The sequence below is a fragment of the Odocoileus virginianus genome, chromosome 8 (genome assembly GCF_023699985.2).
Source record: "Odocoileus virginianus isolate 20LAN1187 ecotype Illinois chromosome 8, Ovbor_1.2, whole genome shotgun sequence".
In the NCBI taxonomy this organism is placed as follows: Eukaryota; Metazoa; Chordata; class Mammalia; order Artiodactyla; family Cervidae; genus Odocoileus; species Odocoileus virginianus.
In genome coordinates, this window is record NC_069681.1 from 16924351 (window position 1) to 16951624 (window position 27274).

A 27274-nucleotide genomic window follows, 5' to 3' on the forward strand; every position below is an offset into this window, starting at 1 on the left:
CTGAGCAAGCTCAGGGAGATGGTGGAGGAGAAGAAAGCCTGGTGTGCTGCAGTCCATGGGGTCACAAAGAGTCGGACGTGACTTAGCGACTGAACAACAACAATTTTGAAATTAGGAAGGAGTGAGGAAAACAGTGCTTGCTTAAGTCTAGAGAGAAGCAAGTAGATGCCTTCACCTTTTTGCCTAGAAGAAACACCTTTTAAAAAATAAATAAATAAAAGCTAAGACAAAGCCACAAGGTGTTCAGCTATAGTCACACACTGGGTTGAGGGACGTTGTCAAGAACACGTTTTAAAAGGCATATTCAGGGATGTTGTTTCACTAAGGGTCCTATATTTGCAAAACTGTCTTCCTGATCAGCCTGCTAAATCTGAAGGAGAATGCACAGAAACTATGAAGATGTAAAAGAACTCTGGGGCAGGCAGGGGCAGGGGGTGCGGCGGGGATGTGGTGTTAGCCCGCCGAATCCCTTTCCAGCACATCACACAAATCTAAATGATCTAAGATCCTTGAGTTTATTTTGCTGACTCTAGTTTGTCCTCCCATCACTCTCTCAAAATCAACATGAAAAGGGAAGACAGAGGTCTTCCAAGACTCTCTTTACATTCGGTAGTTAGTGGTAACTTATGAGTATGTTTTCAACTTTCTTCTGTTGAGTCATTGACTCCTCCTCCCCACTTGGTTTCCAGGGTCATTGGGCAACCCTTCATAAATCACTGGACTGGATTTGCTTTGTTTGGTCTTGTTCCAGCTTCTTCATTATCTCTTCTGTTGTGTACTACACAGTTTTGTAGACACACTGGATAAAGTGGAGAAACAAAACCAGATTATTCCCAGACTGCTTGCCAGCTGATTTTAAACTATTGCTTGCTGCTGGTACACAAAACAAGGTATAGTGTTTTATTCCTGAGTTTTTAGACTAGAAATGGGAGGGGGGTAGTTAATTTTTGGTTCTGTGAAACATCTTTGTTCTTTCTTTGCCTCAGTTTTTTAATTTGTTTAATAGTGCTGTTCATAATTTTGTTTTCTTCCCTAATTCTCTATAGTGCAAAATGCCTTGGGTATTTTCCCACCATTCTAGTATCATTAAAAGAGGAGCAGGAAGGATATATGTATAACCATTTACAATCATCTAGATCTTGCTTCCAGAATTTCTTGGTCTTCAATTGTAGAGTTTTCAAGAAATCTCTGAAACTATGTCAGTTCACAGAGTCAGCCCCACAGTGCTGATCCCCAGACTAGGGAAACCCAGAGAGTTTAAATAAATCACTGCAAGTCATATGGCTAGCTAGGGTCAGGACGTGGCAGGACTTGAACCTAACTCTTAGTATTTTCAACTGAACACATAACTCATTTGTACTCGAATTTCAGGATGCGTAAGCAGACCCAAGGTTTGGGCTGGATTTCTACCTTAGTCCAGGATGACTCTTGTAGATATATGATCTGGAAGATTCTGAGATCTTGGTATGATTGCAGGGAATTATGGTCTGATTATGGGCTTCCCAGGTGGCCCTAGTGGTAAAGAACCCACCTGCCAATGCGGGAAACATAAGAGACCACAACTTCCATCCCTGGATTGGGAAGATCCCCTGGAGGAGAACATGACAACCCATTCCAGTATTCTTGCCTGAAGAATCTCATGGACGGAGGAGACTGGGGGACTGCAGTCCATAGCGTTGCAAAGAGATACGTCTGAAGGGACTTAGCACTCACGCATGGTCTGATTCTGTGGAGAGTCTAAGAGACCTAACTCCCTCCTTGAACAGAACCAAATCCCCAGAACCACATACTCAACCCACTTTCTTCACGGTTGACTCACAGCAGAGCTGACACAGCTGAAACATTCGAGAGTACGCCCACATCTCTGGTTTACTGTGGACAGAGTGGAGTGGAACAAGGACTCAAGATCAACCATTCGTCCAAAGGGTCATCTGTTGACCGTAATTAACTCAGTATCACTGCAGGCCCTATCCTCTCTCGAATTAGTTGTAAGTGAAATCGCTTCAAAACAAAATTTTGCTTTATCCATAATTTTTTTCTAATTTTGCAGAAAGCAGCTAAAGACTCATCAGCGAATATGAATCACAAATCAGCCCCGTGTGCATGTGGGTTTTGTCCAAGTCTACACAAGAGGGGAACATTTTGTTTTAGAAATGTGAGATGTATGAAATACAAATCTGCCAAGAACCTTCCTCCGAATTGCTCTGGGACTAGGCAGGGCAGCCTGGGACCTTGCGAGGGCGGCGAGGGGGGAGGGAGAAAACAAGGCAAGTGTGAGTCAGGTAACGCCCTTGGGTGGGGTCCGGGGAAGATAAAGAAGTGAGATCATAAGGATAGAGAGCACTGAACATTTGTGTTCCACTGAGTCGGATCCATAATAAAGTTAGACAGTGGAGGTATGGAGGCCCCCAGACTCCACCGCCTTTAGGTTCTCGGTGGCGGCAACAGGCAGGGAAGGGTCGACCTGGTTCTGCCAGAGGTCAAGGCACGGTTAGGGCGGACCCAGGAAAGTTCACCTGATTTTGCTCAAAAGTTGCAATCCTGTGCGCGGAGGTAAACAGGGTTGGAAGCGAAATCGGAACTGCAAAATCCAGGCCCTCGCCCCAAAGCAGCCCCCCCCCCCCCCCACGCCTTTCCTTCCCTGCCCGATCCCCTCCTCAGACCCGGGATGAGGGCAGGGGTCGCCGACCCCCGCAATCGGTTGGTCACTGGGGGTGTCAGACTGCGGGACCCCGCCCATACGTCCTCCGGCCCCGCCCCTGGCCCCGCCCACATCGATCCGCCCGCCCCCGTTGGGGAGAGCCGTCTCCGCCCTCGCCCCCGAGCTGCGAGGCTGCAGGACTGGTGCCGCAGTCGCCGCCTCGGCTACCGCGCAGCTGCCGGTCCACCTCCGCCACCGCTTAGCCGTGTTCGGAGACCGGCCGAGGAGGCTGCCGCCGCCGCCGGGAGACCGCAGCCCGCGCCCCGAGCCCGCCGCCGTCGCCCTCTTAGGGCGCCCCAGGCCGCGCCATGGTGAAGGTGACGTTCAATTCGGCTCTGGCCCAGAAGGAGGCCAAGAAGGACGAGGCCAAGAGCGGCGAGGAGGCGCTCATCATCCCTCCGGACGCCGTTGCCGTGGACTGCAAGGTCCGAGGGCCGGGGCTCGGGGAAGTGGGCCCGCTGGGGCCCCGGGAGAGCTGCGCCAGGCCAGGGCGGCTGTGCGCCCGGGGCTGCGCGGGGCGCGCGCGGGACGGGGGTCCCCGAGAGGACCGAGCGCTCCCTTCTCTCGGGCTGCTCCCCTTTCTTGTCCGGCGCAGCTTCTTTGTAAGAAAGTGCGTCTGCAGAAAGCGGTGCCCGGCGCGGGATCGGGGGCTTGGCGGGCTCCGGGGGAGGAGGATTGGAGAACGGGGCCAAGTGCATGGTGCTGGATGCAGTCGAGGAATGTGTGTGGGGCCGGGCCGGGGTTCGTTCCACCTGGAGACCGGCAGCGACCAGCAAAACGACAAAACAACAACAAGAGTTTGGCACGTCCTCCCAGTATAAATAATGTCCCTAAGATGGCTGACATCATCACAAGCCTAAACCGCAGTTGCTTCCTTACTTTCGTTTCCAGGCTGAACTGCACTGGGACTAAGTCCGGCTCCTGTAAGCCTCTTCATTTTAAAAGCGTTTTTTACCCTTTAACCTTCTCTTTCTCCGCGGCCCTTTGGTAGCGGTAGGTGAACTTCGCCGTGGGGTCTGGAGAGGGAGGGAGCGGGCGAGGGGAGAAGGCAAGGTAATGGTCTGCTCAGAGTAGGTTCTGGCTGTTCACTTTATAACCGAAATATTCCTGGTAAAGGTTACTAATTACTATCTGGATGTTAGTGTAAAACCGACAGTTCACTTTTAAATTATATCAGCAACTTTACGAGAACCCCTTAAGCTAAGTGAAACTAAACAAACTTGCCCTGCGTCTCTTTCAAAATTGTCCTTCATCCCTTTTAAAATTGTCCACCGTCCCTTCAAAAACTCTTCTTTATTTTACAAAATCCCCCTTTTAGCCCTAAGCAAAAATCCGGAGAACTATTATCGTGCTACGGTAATACTCATTTAGGATGTGATTGTAATTGTCTCAGAAGTTGAATAAACAGGAAAGGTTCACAACCTTTCTCCCAGATCTTCAGGCTGCAAATATTTAATCCTGTAGAAATTAGTTGTAGAATTATTTATGTTCTGTACCTTTTAATTTTTTTGTTAGCATTTTTGAAGACCTGCTATAAGTAGGATAAACTTAGTTTTAACTTTAAAAAACCCAGTAACTTGTGCAGGTATAAACATTTTTTTAATATATTACTACTACTGGGAAACACAGTGTGAAAAATGTGTGAAAATACAGTGTTAATCTGCACGTGCCTATACTGGGATTTTGGAAATGTTCTAGTTAAAAACACAAATGTCAGGAGTTGATTTTTAAATGACTGTCTTGCCTTGAAATAGGAAGTGGACAGATTCCCTAAAAGGATTAAGCGTTTTGGTATTGGTATTGTTTGCCTGAATCCATTGCAAAGTCTAGGTTTTATGGAAAATGTTTGGAATACACAGAGGATAATTCCAGCCGTAAATTATTATCTGAGCTCTGTATTTGTCTAACGTTCATTGTACCTAAATTAGATTGATGGTCAAGTACCCTGTCATAACAGACTGAAATACATATATAGAGATTAGGTAGATTTTAATCCTATTACGTATCTTTTAAAAAATCCTATGAACAAATACAATTCCTCTCAGTAAAAAAGAGAGGAAGAAAGGATCCGATGATGTCACTTCAGATAGCTTTTCCCAGTTCCTGTTGTGAAGAAGATTTGAAACGCTGGACAAAAATCAGAAATAATTTGCTGGGCAGCTGTAAATCTGATTTTGGACATTTATTGTCAGTTCTGAAATGGTGACTGTTTTCAGATTCTCAGAATTTCTCACAATTTCACCATATTCAAATATTGTGGTCATAGCAGCAGTAAAAAAAAAAAAAAAAAGTAACCATTCCTAGCTGTTTTCTCAGATCCCCATATCCAAAGAAAAATACTAGAACTAAGCTGTGAGGGCCTGTCTTCCTTTATAACCACACAGCAGTCATGGATGAACTGGCAGATACAAAATGACTAATTCTTTTTCGAGCTGTGAACTCAAAGACCTCTTAAGTGAGTGACAGAATATTGCTGTACGTTAGGAGAATCATTATAACCCGTCAGTCACCTAACAGTAAATGCAGAGCTCGCTTAGTAACAGGCATTTGCGGACAGTCTCTCAGAGCTCGGACGGTGGTTACATAATGTTCTTTGACTCCTCCGGTGACTGTACCATGACCGCTGAGTCTGACTCCGAATTCTGCACAGAATCAGTCTTCCTGTGTTTGCCTCTGGCATTTCCTTGCCTGGTTGGTCAAGAGGATCCGGTTTAGCTAGTTAGCAAAAACTCCTGAATAAGAATTTTGAGTATCTTTAACTCTCCCAGACCTCGGTGTCCTGAAGGCCATTGTTTCTCCAGTTGTACTCTTAAGGATCACCTGGTATCACCTGGGATTCTGGTTTAAAAATGCAGATTCTTCAGACCTTCTTGCAGTAAAGAATTCTGATCCCTCCAATCGGCTGGCTTATGTAACTCACATTCCAGTACTTTTACACTGCTCCTGTCTTTTGCTGTTTCTTCAACTCTTTTCTCTGGAAGCTGTTGCATTGTCCTATCTTTCAGATTTGTCTTTTCAGTAGCTATTAATCCCAGCAGCCACGTCTGTGGATTATATTGTCTCAACTAGCTTGCTGTTTATTATTCTTTCTCTACATTTCCCCCTAGGTTTTATGTAATAGAGGTGAATTTGAAATTATGAATGTTTTATGTGAGAGGCAGCAATTCATTCATGAACTTCTTGTTTTTACTTTGAACTTTGAAACACTGTTTGTTATAAACATGTAAATATCAAAGAAAATACTTAATGTCCTGAGTCAGAAGTCCCAGTTTTGTCAGTACACAACTGCTTGATCTTGGGTTTAAGTTTTTTTTTTTTTTTTTAAGAGTTCTTTATGTGTAAGATGACAGGGTAGGACCAGATGGTCTGTAGAGGACTCTTCCAGTTTTAAAATTCTGTGAAAATGGCAAGAATTACATAATTATATTTGGCAGGAGTCAGATTGTTTTAACTGTGAAAAATAATAGTTCCCCTCTCATCCTAACTAGACTGTTCCTTTTTTTCCTCCCTTGTTTAGCTTGTTACATGCCTTCCTCTTATTAAGTAGCTGTGGGTCACGGAGAAAGGAGATGGCTAGAGGTATTATGTAATAAGCTAAATTTTCATTTTGGGTTACCTCATTGTAGAACAGTAGCTGTCAATAACTCCTGTTGTTTTGCCTGATTATGAAATGCCTTTCCCAGTATCAGGCCTTGAAGAAGCTCAAGTTTTCTTCGTAGATAACCCTGTAAATTGTTTTGCTGATAAATAATGTTGCCTCTTCTCTGCAGTGCATTGTAGTTGTAGACATCCTTAAAAGGAAAAGTGAAATGCTTGTGGAGGGGAAAGAAAGGGCAGGATGGAAGCTTAAGTGAAGGACTACTAACCCAGTAAGTTCTGAGTCCACCCATCACAAAACGCCTATCTCCCTCCTAATTCTTTTCACTTTCTGGCATTTCTCTCTGCATAAAACAGGACTGGTCATTTAGCTTTTTGGTGATGTTGGTGTTCATTTTATTTTTTGTTTGGGGAGAGGTAGAGAGAGGGGAGGAGGAACATAAAATCTGATGCCATATACTAAAATGTTTTGGTCTTTAGAGAAGGGATGGGGAGCTTGGTTCCCTTTAACAAAAGCGCATATCATTACCCCGTTGTATAATTTAGTGTCAGTAAAACATTGGCCAGCAAAAACTTTACAGTCACTGCATTTTAGTTCTTCGTGAGGGTATTGATACCTGAAGTGAGGATTTATTGCTGGGTGATAAATTAATTGTCCCTATGCATACCAGCTGACCTTGGCAGGATCTCGTGTATACACATGCCTCATTGGGCGGCTGCGGCTCCAGAGGGTGGAAAAAGTGTACGTTGTGCAGCTGGAAACTGCCCCAAGACCCTTTTTGGGGTCTTCGCAGTGTCACCTTAAACATAATCATCTTTGGACTAGATAGAACCGAGTATATTATCCTTGGCAAAATCATAAACCTGTAAGACATTTTGGAATTCAGCTCAGCCATATTAGAGATTTAGGAGAATAGAAGTATTACTTTAACCAGAAATATCTCTCGGAACAAATGGTGTAGGCCTATTTAAATTGACTTAGAATTTAACTTTAAAAATTTTCAATATGTATTGCTAGAGCTTGATGTAAGGTGGGACATTTTATTTCTTATTTGTTCTTTCATACTCTAACTTAAATACCTGGGATGTCTATTTAAAAGGCATTTTTGTTTTTTCACCAAAAGGAAAATGCTTTCTGAATTCATGGCATAACTAAAACTTCTTGAACTCTTTTGTTTATCACAGTGTCAGCAGAGGAAGAGCCAGAAAAAAATTTGTGTCTTTTCAAAATGACATCAGTGAATCCATCCTCTTAAAACTTTTTGGTAAACTTGTCACTTTTTATTAGAGCTTCGACTGAAGGAGTTAAGGACTCTGCCATCAAAGGACTTTTTCAGGCCATAGCTGCTGCCTGTTAAAAATAAAGGATTTGACAGTGCTAAATTTCTGAATGTGGTGGTTTTTGTCAAAATGCTATAGAAAGTATTAACACTGGAGTTATGTTTTCAAGAAGCTTATGTGTAAAGAGTTATTTCCTGTCTTTCCTATTTACTTTGCACGGCTTAACAATGAAAATTTTACAGGGTAGACAACTGAAAGTTGAAAATTAGAAATTTTGTTATAGGTATGACCCTAAGAATATCATTAAAAATAATTCAATTGTGATTTTCCCTTTTAATCAGTGTTTATGATACATATACTTAGTAGCTTTAAATAATCCTATTTTATGTTACCAACAATTGAGCAAAATTGTAAACAACTGAAGTTTTTTTGAACTCTTGAATTGATCAATGGGAAAAAAAGAACTTAATAACTTAATGAAGTATTTCTATAATTCTGTCATCTCGGGGAAAATCAAGTAAAATGAACATAGACTTACGCAGAAGAATTTTCAAAAAAATGAAAAAATTACTCTTGTTTTTATGATAGAGGGATATTCTAATTTTTCATTTAATCTTTATCAATATTTATCATTGATAAATGATAATATTAACATTGATAAATTTCTAGCAGTAATTATATGAGCTCGAGCTAAGATATATTTGTCAGAAGATAAATTAATGTTGAAATTAAATTTGCACAGTTTATAAATCCTAAACATTTTCAAGTTAAATATGTAGGGAGTTTATTTGGGAAATTGATACTAAGTGGGTGTGTGGTATTTAGTACTTTTAAGATTCTGAAATATTTGCATAAACCTTTTTTGGCATAGTTGAATTTCATATTTTAAAAAAGAAGGTTTAATGAAGTTTTGTATGTTTGTTTTTAACTTTTAATGCCAAAGTTAATCTTGGATTGTTTTCTCTGCTTTAAACATGATTATGATGTTTAAAATTTTGTGATATAAAAACCTAAAAGGTAAGTTGCATTATTAAGTCACTTACTGCAACATCCAGAAGAGGAATCATCTTTATGCTGGAAAAAATGACTTTAAAGGGTCAGTCTATCTAGGTCTGCAGTTTTTTGGGGGGGTGGGGGTGGGAGGACACTGTGTGGCTTTTGTGGGATCTCACTTTCTCGACCAGGATTTGAACACTGGCCATGAGAAAAAGCCTGGAATCCTCACCACTAGGCCACTAGGGAACCTAGGTCTGCATTTCTTAAAATGAATTTTTTTTTTCAGCCAGCCTCTCTAGTATTTCATTTCTGCTGTATATACTATGGCAGTTTTTTCATTTTTCATCTTCTAACTTTCTCTTCAATTTATTTTACCTTGCTTTCATTTTAATGCTAGGAAGAGTTTCCCAATCCCATCAGTTTTAGCTCGAGCAAAAATTAGGCATGTTAAGCAGAGATGGCAAACTTAATACTCTTGGGCCCAAGTAGATATTTTAGTGAAGCTAAGCTTTTTTCTTTTTTCATTTTTTTTTGCATATTAAGCAACTTAGAATATTCTTCATTTTCATTTAAAAAGTGAAGGATCCAATGTTGCTTGATCCTCCAGGTTTTAAAGGCAAGCTGGAATCGGTTTCATTTAAAACTTGATTTTTAAATATTAACAACTAATTCATACAAGAATTTCATGCAGAAACACGGGAGGCTAACACAGGCCACCGTTTTACAGTCTCCTTTACAGTGGAGAGAAGAACTGGCAGATTACGGCCTACTGCCTGTTTTTGTATAACCCGTGAGCTAAGAATGATTTTTTTTTAAATTGTATTTTTATGTTTGGGGAGAAATAATCAATTTCTCCCATTTGCTCCAGTTCCCTCACAATCGAAAAAGGGGTATCGTTTGGGGAGCCACACTGTCTGCTTAACTCAGACTATGCAGTTTATACTTTAAGGGTTTAGATTGTGTCTCTACCATCTACTGCGATACTTCGGGTAAGTTACTGCAACTCTCTGTGTCTTTCTCCATCAGCTAACTGGGAAATAAGATAATTTGTAAAAAGTGTATCAATACCTGGAACAGCGTATGACTCAGTAGATGCTATTATTGCTACTACAGTTTTTTTAATGATTCAAACTTTTATTTGGCACTGCTGCTGCTGCTAAGTCACTTCAGTCGTGTCCGATCTGTGTGACCCCATAGACGGCAGCCCACCAGGCTCCGCTGTCCCTGGGATTCTCCAGGCAAGAACACTGGAGTGGATTGCCATTTCCTTCTCCATTTATTTGGCACTGCTGCATCTTAGAGATTTCTGAAAGTAGACTTCAGGGTGGATGTGGCTGTGTGCTCAGTCATGTCTAGCTCTTTGCGACCCCATGGACTGTAGCCCGCCAGGCTCCTCTGTCTATGGGGTTTTCCAGGCAAGAGTACTGGAGTGGGCTGCCCTTTCCTCCTTCCTCCAGGGGATCGAACCTGAGGCTCCTGTGTCTCCTGCATTGCAGGCGGACTCTATACCCTCTCAGCCATAGCGGAAGCCAGGCAGAAGTAGAAAATTAATGAAGCAGGGCAGTTACTCATTTTGTACTCTTTTTTATAGATTAGTACCTCAAACTCAACACTGTTTTCAGATAGTGTCAGAGCCTACTGGCAAAGATTAATATTATTACCTGGATCTGGTAACTTGGGCAAGCCCCACAACCTCCCAAGCCGCAGTTCCCTCACCTGTAAAATAGTATAATGGCACTGACCTTAAATAGTGTTCTTGTGGTAGAATTAACAGTCCCTGGTACATAGAAACTCATTAAATGTTAGCACTTTTCCCCAGTCTCCATCTGTTAAAAGTCCCATTTTTACCCCCTCATCCTTCTTTTGTTGGAATGTTGTTTCTTGTGTTACTGTTATTGCTTATCCCTACCTCACATGTCAATTAAATTACATTATTGTTGATAAGTAACACCCTGCTCCCCCTAGATACTCTGCCAAAGAGTCATTCCTGCAACATAAACATCCTTAGCATTCAGTAGCTATGTCCATTTTTGTATAGAAGTATTTCTTATTACAGAATGGAATGTTGATAAAATTTTACAAATTTAATTTGGGGTTTAACTAAAGTAATACTTAGTTTTAAAATGCAGATAACTGTCCTGCCCTATCTCTGAAGAACGCACCTTTTTTGGGAACCCACTTTGTACATTAATGGTTCTCAAACTTTTTGGTCTCAGGACCCCTTTGTACTCTTAAAAATTGTTGAGGGTCCCAAAGAGCTTTTGATTATATTGGTTATATTTATTGATATTTACTGTATTCAAAATTAAAACAATATTTATTGATTTAAAATAATACAAAACCTATGTTAGCAAAAATAACATTTATAAATAAAAATTTCCATATAACGAACAGATTTTAAGAACAGAGCAACGTCGTTTTAAATTTTTACCCTTTACTGATGGCTTCATAGAAGACAGCTGAATTTTCCAGTTAGCTTCTGTCGTGTGTCACACATTCAGCTTCTGGGAAACTCCACTGTACACTGTCCAGAGAATGAGAATGGGGGGGAGTCTTATTTTTATTACGAAATTAGTTTTGACATTATGGACCTCCCTGACATTGTGGTGTCTGTCCCTAGAGCATATTTGGAGAACTTCTAAATACTTGCTATTTCATGGTTTTTGTTTTCATTTGTGTTTTTTTGCAATTTTAGATATTACCTCCTGGCTTCCTAAAATGGGAAGTGACTATTTAGCCTTTTCTGTTTGTTTATGTAGTATATACATAGTCTCTTCTCCTGGTATAGTTATAGTAATGTCTGGTTAAATTTCTGGCCCATGCTTTTATTGTAATTGACATGAAACTTACATCGGAGTAATGTAGTAATAACTTTTTCTACTTCCTTTCTTGTACAAAGCCATTTTTATTTTCCCTGAATTTGATAATTGGCTTCTTGAGTCAGGAGAGAGGGTTACTTAATTTTCTGTGTATTGCTTAGTTCATCCTCAATGTCTCTAACAAACTTTCAGATAACAAACTTTCATATCTACAGACTTATCAGATAATTTACCGAGTTTTCAGTTTTTCGTGGTGATATTTCACTTGGCATTCTTCAGCCTTTCCACCCAGCTGGTTGTACTCTAGGTATGTGGCTGCACAGATGTCCTGAGAGTAATTATTATTCTCGGGTTATTCTGCCTTTGCCTCCATCCTCCGTTGGCTCTGCAGTTTTCTAAATCCAAGAAACAAAATTCATTTGAGATGAATTTTTTTTTTAAACCTGTCTGAGAATCTTTACTCTGTCTTCACATGTAATCTGGGCATAAAATTCTAGGTTAGCTGTAATTTTCTTTCAGCATTTTAATGGCATTGCTCCATCTTCTAGTCTGATGCCATTCTGATTCCTGGTTCTTTGAATATGACCACTTTTGTTTTACTTTCCCTCAAGAAGCTCGAGATTTTTTTCCATATGCTTTCAGCTTTTAAAATTTCTATTGACATACTTTATCTTCTGTCGTTTCCATTTTCTGGCTTACGGTTTATTTGTTGATCCCTTTACAATCACTCTGTCGAGCTTTCAGGAGGAAGTAAAGATGACTGTTTAACTGGAAATCAATAACAGGACTTTCAACACAGCTGTCTTCGTAGCTTTAAGACTTATTAGATCGTTTTTTTTAACACTGAAAATGGACTTTTAATGATAATGATGGATAACAGTAGGAATAGTAGATAATAATAGGAAACCATGTTCATTTTTATTAGCATCAGTTTAAGGTCTGACAGGATAACCTATAGAGAGGCATCTACTTGTCTCCTTTTTTAATATTCCAAAATTGTCTTTTCATGAGTAATTTTAGACACAGCTCTCTCACTGCCAACTTCATGATTTTTGCTTTGTGGCTTTATTTCTCTGACTTTACTAGCTTCATTTTTGTAATAACATTTTGCCTTTTTCATCTTTGAAATGTTTATATCCTAGTGAGCCAGAGTTATTTTCCTTCATTGTTTTTCCTTCATGTGCATATGATTTAAGTACTTTTTGTTAACTATCCTTTGTGTTAATTCGATGAATAATAGAGAAAAATTCTATTAACTTTGTCAACACATTCATAACAACAACACTACTGTTGTAACAGTTAACACGTTGTGCTTCCTATGAGTGTGACTCAATTTGAGTAAACCCATCATGATAGGGAAAAGCTGTAGAAACTCAGGTCATTGCTGGTTGGATATTTATCTATAAAATGACGTATTGGACTAAATGACTAAATGACCTCTCACGGCTCTTGCATAGAGGATCGTTTCTTTCTAAGAAGTATCTGTATCTGTTTTCACCAAAGAACAACCCTCCTGGATCCAAGAGTGAGGCGAGCAGTAGGAAAAGGGAGCGAAATCGAATGACTGCTGAATGTTTATACTGTACATGTATTTGGTGCTAGGCTCTGTGATCTCAGGAACTGGAATTATTTTTTCTAATAGTCATTTTGTATAACTTCCAAATTTCTGAACTTGGACAGAAGATATAGCTTTCCACCTTCGAATTATTTTATGCTTTTAAAAGACTATACTTGGAATTTTCTTGTCGAAAATTCTGCATTTTAAATGGAATGACTCATATTTGAATACAAATGTATAATTATCTTGTTGAATGACATTAAAATTGAAGATTTATGCAAAAATGGGTCCAGAACAGGTTTGCTTTCCCCCCTCTAATCTTGACACGTAATTCTGTGATGAATTATAGAGTAGAACATTCCTATCATACTTGAAAATTTTTGGAAGATGGTTGATACTGTCATTAAGAACAGTATGAATTCATGACTCAGTCAGTAGCAGAAGAAATCTGTCATGACCAATCTGTCTATCCCTCGAAAAGACTTATTCACAGTAAATGTCATGTGTAAATGTCATGTGTATATAATAGTGTTGTTTACAAACATTTGTCTGTTAGTGCTAGTCTAGGTTTTTCTTTTGACTACCGACTACCTTTATATCTCACTCATATGAATTTGAAAACCTGATGAAATATTACACTTCTCTTCAGTGTAAATGCAATAAACACTACATAGAAATGGTCATCTTTTAAAATAACTAGAAAAAAGAATAGAAGATTTTAAGGTATTCCTATATGAATATTCTGCTATGTACCAGATACTCTGCTCCTGATGATGTAAAAAGTGATTAAGTGACAATCCAGCACTAAAAGCATTTACAGCCTGATCTTTTTCTTTTTTGTAGCTCTGGCCTATTTTTTTGTTTAACCTCAGCCTGTGCTAATTTTACATAATGCCAATAATTTGGTTCAGATTTCTTATTTCTCACAGTAGTTAAATTGTTATGCAGTGAATTTAAATTGTTAATTTTTAAATTTCTATTTTGCTGTTTGTGTCATAGGATTTGTTAACAAATAAAGGATGTTAAAGAGAAATTGGTTTTGTAGACATTATACTTTTAGATTAGTTTCTATTGTGAAAAATCTCTCCCTACTCAAGTGTAAGATAATGCAATAACCGTATTATTCATATAATGCCAATCACTTGGAAAACTGCTCCCTTTTTTCATCTAATACACAAGATTTCTCATGTGGACTTTCTCACATGGTTGAAAAGTTAAATAAGGAGATAAAATTCAGTTTTACTTATTTAAATGAGCAAGAGAAACTACAAACAGATGTTTGGTGGCTTTATGGATTTTTTAGCTTCTTAGCCATAGATTTTTGTGTTTTACATATAGCAGAATATATTTGGTAACCAGTTAATGCTGTTAATGGTGAACAGCTTGCTGGATCGTGTCTTTTTGATGCTTCCATGATGGGAAAGAAAGCTAATGTAGAAGCCAGGTGACTAGAACAAGTACCAGTGGTAAATGAGTGACACTGCTATTCTACATGATAGTAATCAGATGGAGCAATTGCCTGTATTACTTCAGTGGTTTGAAGAGTCTAGTTAGGAAATTATTTTGAAAGTATTTTAAAATAGATCTTAAGTGATGACCAAGGTTTTTATTTTTATTTCTTATTGGAATAGGAAGTCATTTTCTTTTCCTCTCTAGTAATGTCTTTTTTAATTGGCTTTTTCAGTACTGTGTTCAGTCGCTCAGTCGTGTCTGACTCTTTGTGACCCCATGAACTGCAGCACCCCAGGCTTCCCTGTCCTTCACCATCTCCTGGAGTTTACTCAAACTCATGTCCATCGAGTCAGTGATGCCATCCAACCATCTCATCCTTTGCCATCCCCTTTTCCTCCTGCCTTCAATCTTTCATTTAATGGGGTCTTAGGAAAAAATCCTCTCCTTGCTCCTCATAAGCTGGGAAAGGAGAGGAATTGAGATTTATTGGAGTATTATATACTGAAAATTTCAGCCCCTCTAACTTTATACAGTTCAGTTAATTTTGACCAATATATGCAGTTGTGTGATCATATCACTTTGTAGTTTGTTCCAGTTTTCTGTTTCTATAATTTACCATTTCCAAAACCTCATACCTACGGTATTATACTGGGAGTGGCTGTCTGTCATTCTCATTGTTCCTGTCCTGAGAACTGGGCGTCATCTCAACATCTTTGATGCCCACAGTTCTTGGACCATAGCTTTCTCTGAGCTTATCCGATACCTGACTCCTCTCTGTCACTATTTTTGCTTATGCCATTCATGCTTGGATTTATTCTTTGCAAAAGAATACCTGTTCTGTCATTTAAAGGATTAAGATGCTTTATTCACCATACTAATCTAGTCTCTAAAACCCAGAACTCTAAATCCTTTTATGTGGAGAAGTGGTTTAAAATTAGATACTCAGAAGGAATCATACATACCTAATCATAGGTATGGAAGTGAAGATTGAAGTTCAAAATTAAGTGACTTTGTAGAAAAGAACTTAGTATGTTTGGTCTTCACTAAGAAAAACACGACTGAGCGACTTCACTCTCACTTTTCACTTTCCTGCATTGGAGAAGGAAATGGCAACCCACTCCAGTGTTCTTGTCTGGAGAATCCCACGGACGGGGGAGCCTGGTGGGCTGCCATCTATGGGGTTGCACAGAGTCGGACACGACTGAAGTGACTTAGCAGCAGGAAGAAAAATGATGAGGGAGAAGTTGAGAAAATGAGAACATAGATGAGAAGTTTATTTATGAAAATTTGAATTGTTAGATTTTTTTAAATGTTGGCAGCTAATTCTATATTTTGTAAAACAGTATACAGGCTAAACAGCATGCCCATGGGCAGCCAGCCTGTGCATCCCCATATTTATCCATATTATTGAATGTGTTTTAAAAAGTACATATTTTGAAATAAACTAAATCTACTTCTGACGCTGCTCTGAGGTGAATAAATTGTATTTTTTTCCCTGTATTTCAGTATTTATATTAAAGTGTTTTTATACCATCACGTTTTTTCTTTTTTATAATACAATTTTTAACTCTCAGAGATATTTTCGTCTTTGGTAATTCTGGTTCTTACAGCACTGTTGTTGCATTTGCTCTAATAATGCAAAGTAATATTTCTGGGAGCTTTGAAAAAATGTCTCTTCATTCATTCTGCAAAGAAGGCTCGTGAATTGAGTTGTTAGTGTGGAACAGAATAAAAATTATATGAAAACCCTTGCATCTTGTCTGAGTTGTTTATAACTGAAGCACATTTACTAAAGCCTCTTAGGGAATTCATTGAGGTGACCTAATTCTTAACTAATTGAAGTATCAGAACTGAATTTATCCTTCATTTTGCTTAAGATATAACTGGTTAAATAATTTTACTTTATAATACAGTGATAAGATTCATTTGAACCAGAGATTAGTAGTGTCGAAGTGATAATGCATTTGAAGCAGTTTCTTTCTTTTCCTACTGTGAAGGGTGACAAGGGTGATTATGGGCCAGCGTGTGCTTCAGCATCTTCATTTATAAACTGGGATAAAAAACTTGAGGTTTTAGGAAGATTAATGAGATGATAATTGTATAGCACCTGTGGGAGTTCTCTTACCTTATCAGCATAATTTAAGGTGCACCAGTTTTATTGCAGTACCATGGGAGGAAATGTCTGTTACTTGTTTAAATTAGGCCAAGTGAAGTTATAGATCTCAGTGAAGATGTTCTTGTTCATGAGTGGTTTTCCTTTTTCTTACTGTGATGGTTAATTATGAAATAATCCAAACATACTGAAAAGAAAAAAAGAGTTTAGAGTACCATTTATGTTTTTTAAGTGTTTTTTTAAGTGTTAAATATGTGGTGTCATTTTTTAATCCAACTTGACTTTTTTTGGTTCAGAATTCTGTTTCTAAGATAAATCTCAAAGTCAGCAGTGCTAGTTGGTTTCATTTAGACTTTAATTGTATGAACCTATAATACTTTATTCTTTACTTGATGGACATTTAAGTTATTTCCAATTTTCTTCTTAATGACCATTCTGCAGTTACTGTTACTGAGCCTCTTTCTGTGTACAAAAGTGTTTATCTAGGGTTATCGTGCCAGGAATGGAATTACTGGCTTGTAAGATACATACATACCTTTATCTGTATTAGATCCTTCCAGATTGGCATTCAAAACATTTGTACCAGCTCCTGTCTTTAGCTGTGCGAAAGTTCTCAATTCTCATTGTTCCACACTTTCTCCAGCGCTGGTGTTTAGACTGTTTTATTGCCGAGTGCATAGGAACTCAGTTGATAATTTTTTCTCTCACTCCCCATATTGAAATAAGCTTTACAGGGAGTAGGACTTCCTTGGAGATCTAGTGGTTGGTAGTCTGCCTGCCAGTGTGGTGGACACGGATTCAGTCCCTGGTCTGGGAAGATTCCTCATGCCAAGGGGTAGCTAAGCCCGTGCAGCCTCGAGCCCATGCTGTGCAGCGGGAGGAGCCACCGCAGTGAGCAGCCCCTGCCCCAATACTAGAGAGAGCCCACGCACAGCAACGAAGACCCAGAGCAGCAAAAAAAAAAAAAAAAACCAAGAAAAAACAACTTTACAGACAGTCAAGTACACTTGTATTATGTATATAATTTGATTGAAATTATGGTCAATGTATAAAAGTCATATATCCACAACCACTCATGATATGAAACATTTCCATCACCCTAAAAAATTTCCCTGTGGCTCTTCTATCTTCCTTTCACCCTGACAGCCACTAAGCTGCTTTCTGTCATTGTAGTTTTTCCTTTTCATAGCTAGTCTTTTGAATTGGAATTTTTTCACTCCAATGTTTTTTGAGATTCAGTGTGATTAAACCACACTTTATTTATCCATGCGTCAGTTAGTGGATAGTTACGTTGTTTCTGGTTTGGGGCTATTATGAATAATGATGCTATGACTATTTATGTATAAATCTTTGACCTGTTGATTTTTCATTACTGATCTTCAGCAATTTTGCTGAACGCTAATTAGTTTGAATAATGTGGCTTTCTGATTTTCTGCATAGACAGTTATATCACTTAACATAATGACAGCTTTGTATTCTTTTTTCTAATCTTTTCTGTTCATGTTCTGTCATTTTTGAACTATATAGGATCTCTAGTACACTGTTCAGACAGAAACAGAATCAGTTCTAGTGAGCATCCTCATATTCGTGACTTGAAAGGTTATGGTTTAACTCTGAAGCTTAACTGTTACATGTGAGGCTTGGGACAGATTTTTGATCATTAACATTTTTCATGTTAATGAATTTCAACTGTTCTAGTTTGAAAAGAGATTTTATTATGAATGAGAGTGAGAGTTTATCGAATGCATTTTCTACATATTTTGAGATGGTCATGGGGCTTTTCTTTAATCTTATACGTGGCTTTTTTTCCCTCTGAGCTTACTTTTTCAAGTTTTAAAATTTAGTTACTAAAAATACATTTTTAAATCACTTAGGTTAAAAACTTTTCTATCTTGGATATACTTTCATCCCTTCTCCATGACTAACTAAGACTGTAATAAAGGAACATCATTTAACAGTCTGTCATGCATACTGTTAATTTTGACTGTAAATTGCTTAAGGCCTCAGCTATATCTTAATCACATTTGAATTTCCCACAGGATGTAGCACAGTGCTTTGCAAATAACAGGCCCTTAATGTTGAACTGGGCTAAGTACTTAGGGCTATACTATTCTTTGCTAAAGAGCCACAGTCTCATGTGGGTTAATAAATTCTTATGTTGGCCCCACCTTCCATTACCATGCTGGCTGTTGATGTAACTTTGGGGGTCATTAAAAAATAACCAAGTTTTAAAGCTTTTAAATTTTATCCACTCATCAGTTATTTATTGAGTGCCGACTAAATGCCAAGGTTGGCTTGGAGCTACCATACTAACCTTGTAGGAATTTAGAGAAAACAAGAGATTAGTTAGACTTTGAAGACCTGGTACCTCTTTTATGCAATAAATGATTGTATAAGTTAGATTCTTTTGAGAAATTTAAATTTTTATTGCCGTAGCCCTGAAATGTGGTTTTTGAATGAACAAGAGATAGCATGTTACATAAAGTACCTTTGTGACCTGCCCCAGTAACTCCTCCGTTCTCTCTGCACCAGTTGCCACCATATTGGGCACTCTAGCCATACCCCAAGTGACTGGAGAAGTAACGCGTTCTGGTTATTCATTCTTTGCCCTACATACGAGGCCCTTTAACTCCACCTTCTGCACAGTTAATGAGTATTTGTCCTTCATTCCACTCCAGTATTTTCTCCCCTGGGAAGTCTTTCCCAATCAGTCCTCCTGTGTTCTCTACTTCTCCTATTAGCGCTTGTATCATATTTATGTTCTTTTTTGTAGATTGATTTTCCAGGCTGACCTGAATGCTCTCTTTCTTGGCCGTGGCTATATACCCATAGCACTTGGCCCATTGTAGGCATTTATAATTTAGTCTTGAAAATATTGCTTGTTGACCCGTTAAAAATGAGAGAGCAAAAGGCCTGGAGACTTGTCATCCAATTAGCAGTTGGGACTGCATATTCGTTTCCAAGGGTTTGCCCATGCTCTGGCTGCTGCTTGAAGTGCTACTACTGAAGAGGGCCTGCCGAAACGGGGATGTTATACACACATCTGACGTCTCAGCAGCTGATACCAAATGTTTAGAAGTTACTGTTTTCATCTGTCATTTTCATCTCCCCACCCTGCCTCCACCCTAAAATTAATTATCCTTGGAACTGTTTCCTGTCTTCTTAGATATTTGTGTCAGACAAGGGCTCAAGCAAAACACTATATGTTCTTTGGTATTCGGCTTTCATAATACCTGATGAGTCCATGGAATTCTGGTAACTTTCTGTTCACAGATGGGATGTCTTACCTGACCTGATAAATTCCTTAGGTTTATTCTCTGGTACATTCTAATTCCTTGCAATGCACTTGTCGTCCTCTAAGTATACATACAGTCTGTTGACAGGTACACCTACCACAGCAAAGTGTGATGATCTCACAGCATCTGAGTTAATCCCTAGATTGAGAGACATTTTTTCTACAGTGTTTAAACTTCAACCAACCCAGGTGCCTTAAATTGTTCTTGGTTGGCTGGGACATCTGGGCTTGGGCTTTTTCTGAGTGATATCAAGTTAAGATTCCTCATCTTAGAGTTGAAAATGTAACTTTAGCTTTCATTCTTTCCTGTCTGAACTCTTGCTTCAGTTATATCCAGTGTTTTTTTTTTTTCTGTGTTGTTTTGTTTTGGTTTGTCTGTGCCACGTGACTTGCAGGATCCCTGTCCCCTAACCAGGGATCGATCCCGGGCCAACGCATTGAAAGTTCGGAGTCCCAATCACTGGACCGCCAGAGAATTCCCTCCAGTATCGTTCATACAGCTTTCATTCCTAACTCTTAAGTTATATCCTATTTATCTATGTAATTGTGGGGTCAAGTCTACTTTGTCCTTTAACCCATCCCAAATGAGTTTTCCAAGTAAAGGTCAGAGTTACATACAGTACTTGAGAGGCTGCACACACATACTACTTACTAGATCATCTTTTATTATGTTGGTTTCAAGTCCATTGGGGCCTCTCTTTTGCTGTCTGTACTGTTTTTTGAGTCACTGGTTATATAACACCAGCAACTAATCTCATTTATTTGTTAGCTATTTGCACATAAACCTGGGTACAGATAAGAAATTAGTTGTAACTTTGAAATGGCAGGGTGGAAGGACTGAGTTAGAAGGGCGAGTGTGTCTAAGGGCTGTGCATATCCTGATCCTTGGTGATGTTTCAGGGCTAAATTACCTCCTTGAATGGGTCAGAATCAGAATTCTAACAATTGCATACTAGTTGTATGTCTCTTAATCATTAAGTTTTTCTTACTGAGTCTTTCCTCAAATTTTTACTCCTTCTATCTTTAAAGTGAAAAACTTTGTTACAAACTGGGATTCTTTAGGGTAGAGAAGTGCATTAATAGAATTATTTCTGAATATGTTTGTCCTACTTCTTTGAGATTCTGATTATTTAAAGAATCTGTTTAATATTATTTGGTCTGTCCCAGTTTTCCTGTTAATTTTTCTTTTGTTTGGTTAGGAATGGCTTTGTACCTAGTGTGAAATATTAACTACCTGCAGCAGGCTGACATATAATTTTGTGAATAACCTCACATACCCTGAAGTTATAATACATAAGATGTGTGTGCGTGCTCAGTCGTGTATGCCTCTTTGTGACCCCATGGACTATAGCCCGCCAGGCTCCTCTGACCCTGAAATTTTCCAGGCAAGAATACTGGAGTGGGTTGCCATTTCCTTTTCCAGGGGATCTTCTTGACTCAAGGATTAACCTGAATCTCCTGCATTGGCAGACAGATTCTTTATCACTGAGCCATAGGGGAAGCCCAGTACACAAGATTCAGCACCATAATTTTGCATGACAAGGTTGTCGCCTTTTCTGAATTTTTAAATATTAGAAGATATTTTAACCACAAAAATTAATGCACAGGAAGTATAAATTGTTGAGTGTGTTATTGATTGCTCTAGAGGTATGGGTGGCAGGTGGGAAGTGATAATTCTTAAGGTTTCTTTCAGGCTTGACATTTCTGTGGTTCTGACTGGAGATAAGATACTGACCATCAGTCTTTCACATTTCAGGACCCAGATGAAGTGGTTCCAGTTGGCCAAAGAAGAGCTTGGTGTTGGTGCATGTGCTTTGGACTGGCGTTTATGCTCGCGGGTGTCATTCTAGGGGGAGCGTACCTGTACAAATATTTTGCACTTCAAGTAAGTGGGAAAATGCTAAGGACACTTCTGTCTTTCCTTCACCTGTACTAGAAAATTGGCCCAAACTTAATTCTAAGTCTGTGCTTTTTGTCCGTGGCCTTTTAGTCAGAGTGGTGGTTCTGTTTTCTGGTTATGTTCAAAAATTCCCTGAGCATAAGTTCACTGAGCCTATTAGACAGTCGTTAAAAGCAGAATAACATTGTTTTGAAATGTTGCTGACTGAAGGATATAGATTGCTGGATGATTTTTCAAAACTGACTAACCCTCAATTTTCCTACCATAATTAATAGCTAAGTTATAGGATTTTTCAGTTGCCAATTGAATAAATACACCAGCCTCAGATGTCATGTTGATAAACTATAATTTATTGGATCGACATTTTGGGCTTCCCCACAGTAGCTTTTTGCTTCTGGGCCCAGGGTACACTTGTTGCATTTCTCTCTGCCTCTTTCTTAGCCATCGGTTTATCTTAAGAATTGGGACTTTGGCAATAATGCTGATGTAATTTAGGATAAAAGTTGTTTGTAATTTGTTATAGATAGGAATTCCAGTGGATTGAGACAGTTTTTTTCTTCTGATTACAATTACTAAGATTTAAGATCTCTCTTTTGTGACTTATTTCTCTGGCAGTAATCCAGTGGTTTATTTCATTTAATATGCCAGAATTTGGAGAAACTGTTGACAGATAGATTTTATTAAAATAATGAAACATTCTATATAGGATGTATAAGTTTTGTGCTCATTTTCTGTATGTTTGAGATAATAGCATGGTGATAGACTTTAGTGAAATACAAGTCATCTTAATGCAGTTTTTTATAAGAAATGTATTTTTGATATAAAAAGTCATTGCAGTTCCACTGTCTAGAGATATTTGTTGATCTATCTTTTTGTTAAATGCTCATAATCTTTATTATATATGCCTACTTTAAAAAAAATCTTTATGATTGGCTGTAATCTGATATTTTCCACTTAATTGTGATATATTTTAAGGAAAAATGAGAGCTACCTGTATGCCTGTAGAAATGACAGAAAAACCATGCCTTTTTCAGCTAATAAGAGAAAAATCATCTAATCAGTGAATCACAGCAAAATTAAAAGTATATTCTTTAAGAAAAATATTCCTGGTTTCTGAATATATTCCTTTTATAAAATTAAGGTCTACAGGTAGGAAGAGGTGTATATTTCTTCAGATTTACTTGTCACCAGATGGATAATTGCTTTTATAGTCTATTTTTAATCAAATACAAAAAGTAAAGGAGAAATCAACTGCTTTTTTCCTTCTGAACCGGTTTTTTTAACAATACTTCAAAACCTGATCTTAAAGAATGTGTTAACTCTGTAATTAAACTGTCTGACTTGTCATCTAAAAGTAGGAGTTTGCAAGCAAAATGCTGTTTAGATAAAGGTGGCAGCTTAAGTAATACTTACATTTAAAAACCTGTCTCCCACTGCATTGCTGAAATAGTGTTTAAACTCTCTATAGCCAGATGACGTCTACTACTGTGGAATAAAGTACATCAAAGATGATGTCATCTTAAATGAGCCTTCTGCAGATGCCCCAGCCGCTCGCTACCAGACCATTGAGGAAAATATCAAGATCTTTGAGGAAGATGAGGTTGAATTCATCAGCGTGCCTGTCCCAGAGTTTGCAGATAGTGACCCTGCCAATATTGTTCATGACTTTAACAAGGTGAGCCAGGTGCCCTGAACTGTAAAAAGAATGCAGGTCCCTTGATGGATGCTTTTGTAGTTTTAATATTGGCTAACTTATTCTATTTATGGTTTACTGTTTGAAAAGAAAACTTTAAAAAAGGCCTTCTGCCCTACAAGAAAAACTCCAACATTTGATGGGCTCTTTGTCTGAAGCTAACCCTCAGGAAACCTACTTTTTCTCCCTCTTTCCTTGTCTTGTCTTAATGCACACCAGATGCTGTTCCTTCCTTCTCTGCTGTTAAATTGCTTTTAGAAATCTAAATATTTACATGTTTTGGTTTAACTAATTTTAATCCTAAGAACCATCCTGTTGAGTTAGTCTTTCTCAATCATGGTTTCTCATCTGAACCATAAGAACAGAGTCATTTAATTGACTTATTTCAGTCAATTTCATCCAATTCTCTGGTGGATGGTAGTAACTAGCCAATACTTTCTAGATGCATCAGAGAGAAGTTAATTTTTATATACAATAGATGGATGCCTTGGAGGGCATGATGGTTTCTAAATGCAGGGACTAAGTCTCTTAATCAAATGATAGGGTATTGGAGTTAGTTTTAATAGTTTGTTGTTATCTGATCACTATGTAAATACTGACTAGTAGCAGAATTTCCTCTCCCCTTACTACTTCCATTCCTATCCTACCAAATTCTTGATTTGTTGAAATGCAAGTGACTGACACATTCTAAAGCCAACCCATTTTAATGGTACAAATTGTTCTTAAAAATCTAGTTGCTGCCTGTTTACAAATATTATTACAAATATATTTGTAATATTTATACATGAATCTAACAAAAATATTATCTTTTTCTTCCCAGAAACTCACCGCCTATTTGGATCTTAACCTGGATAAGTGCTATGTGATTCCTCTGAACACTTCCATTGTCATGCCACCCAAGAACCTATTGGAGTTACTTATTAACATAAAGGTATAAAACTTTCAGATACTTCTTATTATTGCTGCTGTTATAGGATCTTGGAATTCCTTATTGAGAAATTAGCCCTATAGGAGCCCGTCTTACTGACGGTGGAGAAGGAAATGGCAACCCACTCCAGTATTCTTGCCTGGAAAATCACATGGACGGAGGAGCCTGTAGGCTACAGTCCATGGGGTCGCAAAGAGTCAGACATGACTGACTGACTTCACTTCACTTACTGATGGTATAGCTAATAAGCATCTTATGACAAGTAACTGAAACTAGTGGTTTGGGTTTTTTCCTTGTCTCTTGAATATTTTATTTATTGAAATTAAAATGTGATTTCTTAAATTATATCATATTTAACTTTTCCTAAAGGGTCAGAGAATAAATAGTAGGCTTTTAAGATATAAGGTCTGTGTTGCAGCTATTCAGTTTTGATGCCATAAACAATATGTAAACAAATGGGCACAACTATACTCCAATAAAACTTTTTAAAATTTATTTATTTATTTATTTTTGGCTGTGCATGGGTCTTTGTTGCCGTGTGCAGGCTTTCTCTGGTTGTGGTGGCTTCTCTTGTTGCGGAGCATGGGCTCTAGGGTGCGTGGGCTTCAGTAGTTTTGGCTCTTGGGCCTCGTTTTCCTGTGGCTTATGGAATCTTCCCAGAGCAGGGATAGCACTGTGTCCCCTGCATTGGCAGGCAGATTCTTAACCACTGGCCCATCAGAGAAGTCCTCAGTTACACTTTATAGAAACAGATGATGGGTGATAATTTGCCAATCTCTGTTTTGTATATAATCTCTAAAAATTTTGTTTGTTTTCTTTGTCTGTTCAATGTATATTTTGAGATATCCATGTAATATAATTCTTTTCCAAATGTAGGCTGGGACCTACTTGCCTCAGTCATATCTGATTCATGAACACATGGTCATCACTGATCGCATTGAAAACATTGACCACCTGGGTTTCTATATTTATCGACTGTGCCATGACAAGGAAACGTACAAACTGCAACGCAGAGAAACCATTAAAGGTAATACTTTTGAATGTTAAGAGTGTTGGCAGAAAAGTTTGTTTCACTTCATTGTGTTAAATTAGATTTAGTTGTAAGCTTGTCATTGTTACCATTACATTGGCCATGAGTAAGAAATAAAACTATATTGTACACTGTTTAATATTTCTAGATTACTGAAGAATCACCTTAATTCTAAATCTACTCCTTTTCAGATATAGAGAATAGGTGAATGTGAAATTCATTTCCTAGATGTGCTGTTAGCTCACTTTCCATATAGTCACCCTGTCTCCCTTTCCATCCTCCCACTTTGGTTCAGCCATGCTATGCAAGGGTTCTGCTTACCCAGAGAGCCTCTAAGGTAGCTCTCAGGTGTGTACTCAGGTTCTAAGCAGAGTGTGCCTTTTGGATCGCATTGAAGATAACCACAGTCAGGTTAGTTAGAAAGGAACTGGACTGAAGAATTGCATTGACATAACTAAGGTTTGTTATAACTTAGCGATTTGCCAAATCGCTTAACCTTTGTTTTCTCTCGTGATGACATTATCTCATTTCTTTTCAAGATCATTGAAAAAATAAAATGAAAGGTGACAGAGCTTTAGAAAGTAAGACATGCCATGCAGATACACTATGATGTGATTTCTTTGAAATTGTGGCACCTGGTTAAATGCATTTCTGGCTTTTTGTTAGCACTTTTGATGATTCTGATCTACTGTTTGATGATACTTTGATGATGAGTTAGCTGAAACCTGAGGCTTGATGGTCTTATATTGTGAAATGAACTTCATGGTTCATAATTTTTTTAAAGCCATAATTTTACATATAATAAAATTCACCCTTTTTTAGTGTGTAGTTCTGAATTTCAACAGATCACCACCGTATCAAGATATAGAATGTTTCTGTTACCTTCAGGGTCATAAATTTATATGTATGGCATTGTTATTTTTATCAACCTCTGTAAAGATACTTAGTGTAGAAGAGATCAGAAATTATCTTCTGCCATGTTAAAACAAATCAAACTACAGAAGTTAATGGACTATAGAGTAAAATATTTGTATATGTCTAAATAATAGCTATGAAGATTAATATGAATATTTATTACTGAAGAACCAGAAATTTAAACAACTTTTCCTTTCAAACAGGTATTCAGAAACGTGAAGCCAGCATCTGTGCTACGATTCGGCATTTTGAGAACAGATTCGCCGTGGAAACTTTAATTTGCTCTTGAACAGTCAAGAAAAACATAATGGAGAGAAATTTAATACCACAGCATAACCCCACCCTTTGTATTTTGTGCAGTGATTATTTTTTAAAAAATCTTCTTTCATGTAAGTAGCACATAGGGCTTCACAATTTTTTCATCTCATTAACTCAATTAAAACCATTATCTTTAAAAATCTTTTTTTCTTTCCAAGTGTGGTGTCTTTTATCTTGAATTAGTTATATGAAGTCATAGGTAATAGTACATTTCATCATAGAGCTTAGGTATTAGGAAGTGTTTAGATTTCATTAATCCATGTACCCAAATTTTTGTGTTTTAATTATGCATTTTCAAGAAGAGAGGTTCTCTAATAATCACATAGATGCATACGTCAAATGGACCACAGGGACTTCCTTGTAGCTGTTGCCCTGCTACTTGGTTTGTTAGAGCATTTTAGCACACATTTTAATTTTCTCCTCTACTTAAAATGTGTAGTATTTTTAGTGTCATATTTCACTATTTAGAGTATGATTTCCACCTCGATGTTTTAATATTCTAGGCATCTGGTGTAATGATATTTTAGAAACTGTTTGGAATTTAAGGAATAACTTGTATTACTAATTTGTATAATCTCTACCTGTGCAATGGAATATAAATATCACAAAGTTGTTTGACTAAAGGACTGTGTGTTGTTTTTCCCATATAATAAAACCAAAGAGTAATTTGGTCCTTCA

At 38.1% G+C, this 27274-nt stretch overlaps 1 protein-coding gene and 1 long non-coding RNA gene across 2 annotated transcripts; both read left to right on the forward strand.

The window, feature by feature from the left end:
• Positions 1 to 2806: 2806 nt before the first annotated feature.
• Positions 2807 to 27274, forward strand: ITM2B (integral membrane protein 2B). Its single transcript, XM_070471248.1, has 6 exons — positions 2807 to 3126; positions 21569 to 21697; positions 23181 to 23387; positions 24226 to 24336; positions 25210 to 25360; positions 26482 to 27274. Exons 1-6 carry the CDS (start codon positions 3010 to 3012, stop codon positions 26565 to 26567), a joined length of 801 nt encoding a protein of 266 aa, XP_070327349.1. The 5' UTR covers positions 2807 to 3009; the 3' UTR covers positions 26568 to 27274.
• Positions 3634 to 7681, forward strand: LOC139036286 (uncharacterized). The gene is made up of 2 exons (XR_011488996.1): positions 3634 to 6570; positions 7484 to 7681. It is a non-coding gene; the product is annotated as an uncharacterized lncRNA (long non-coding RNA).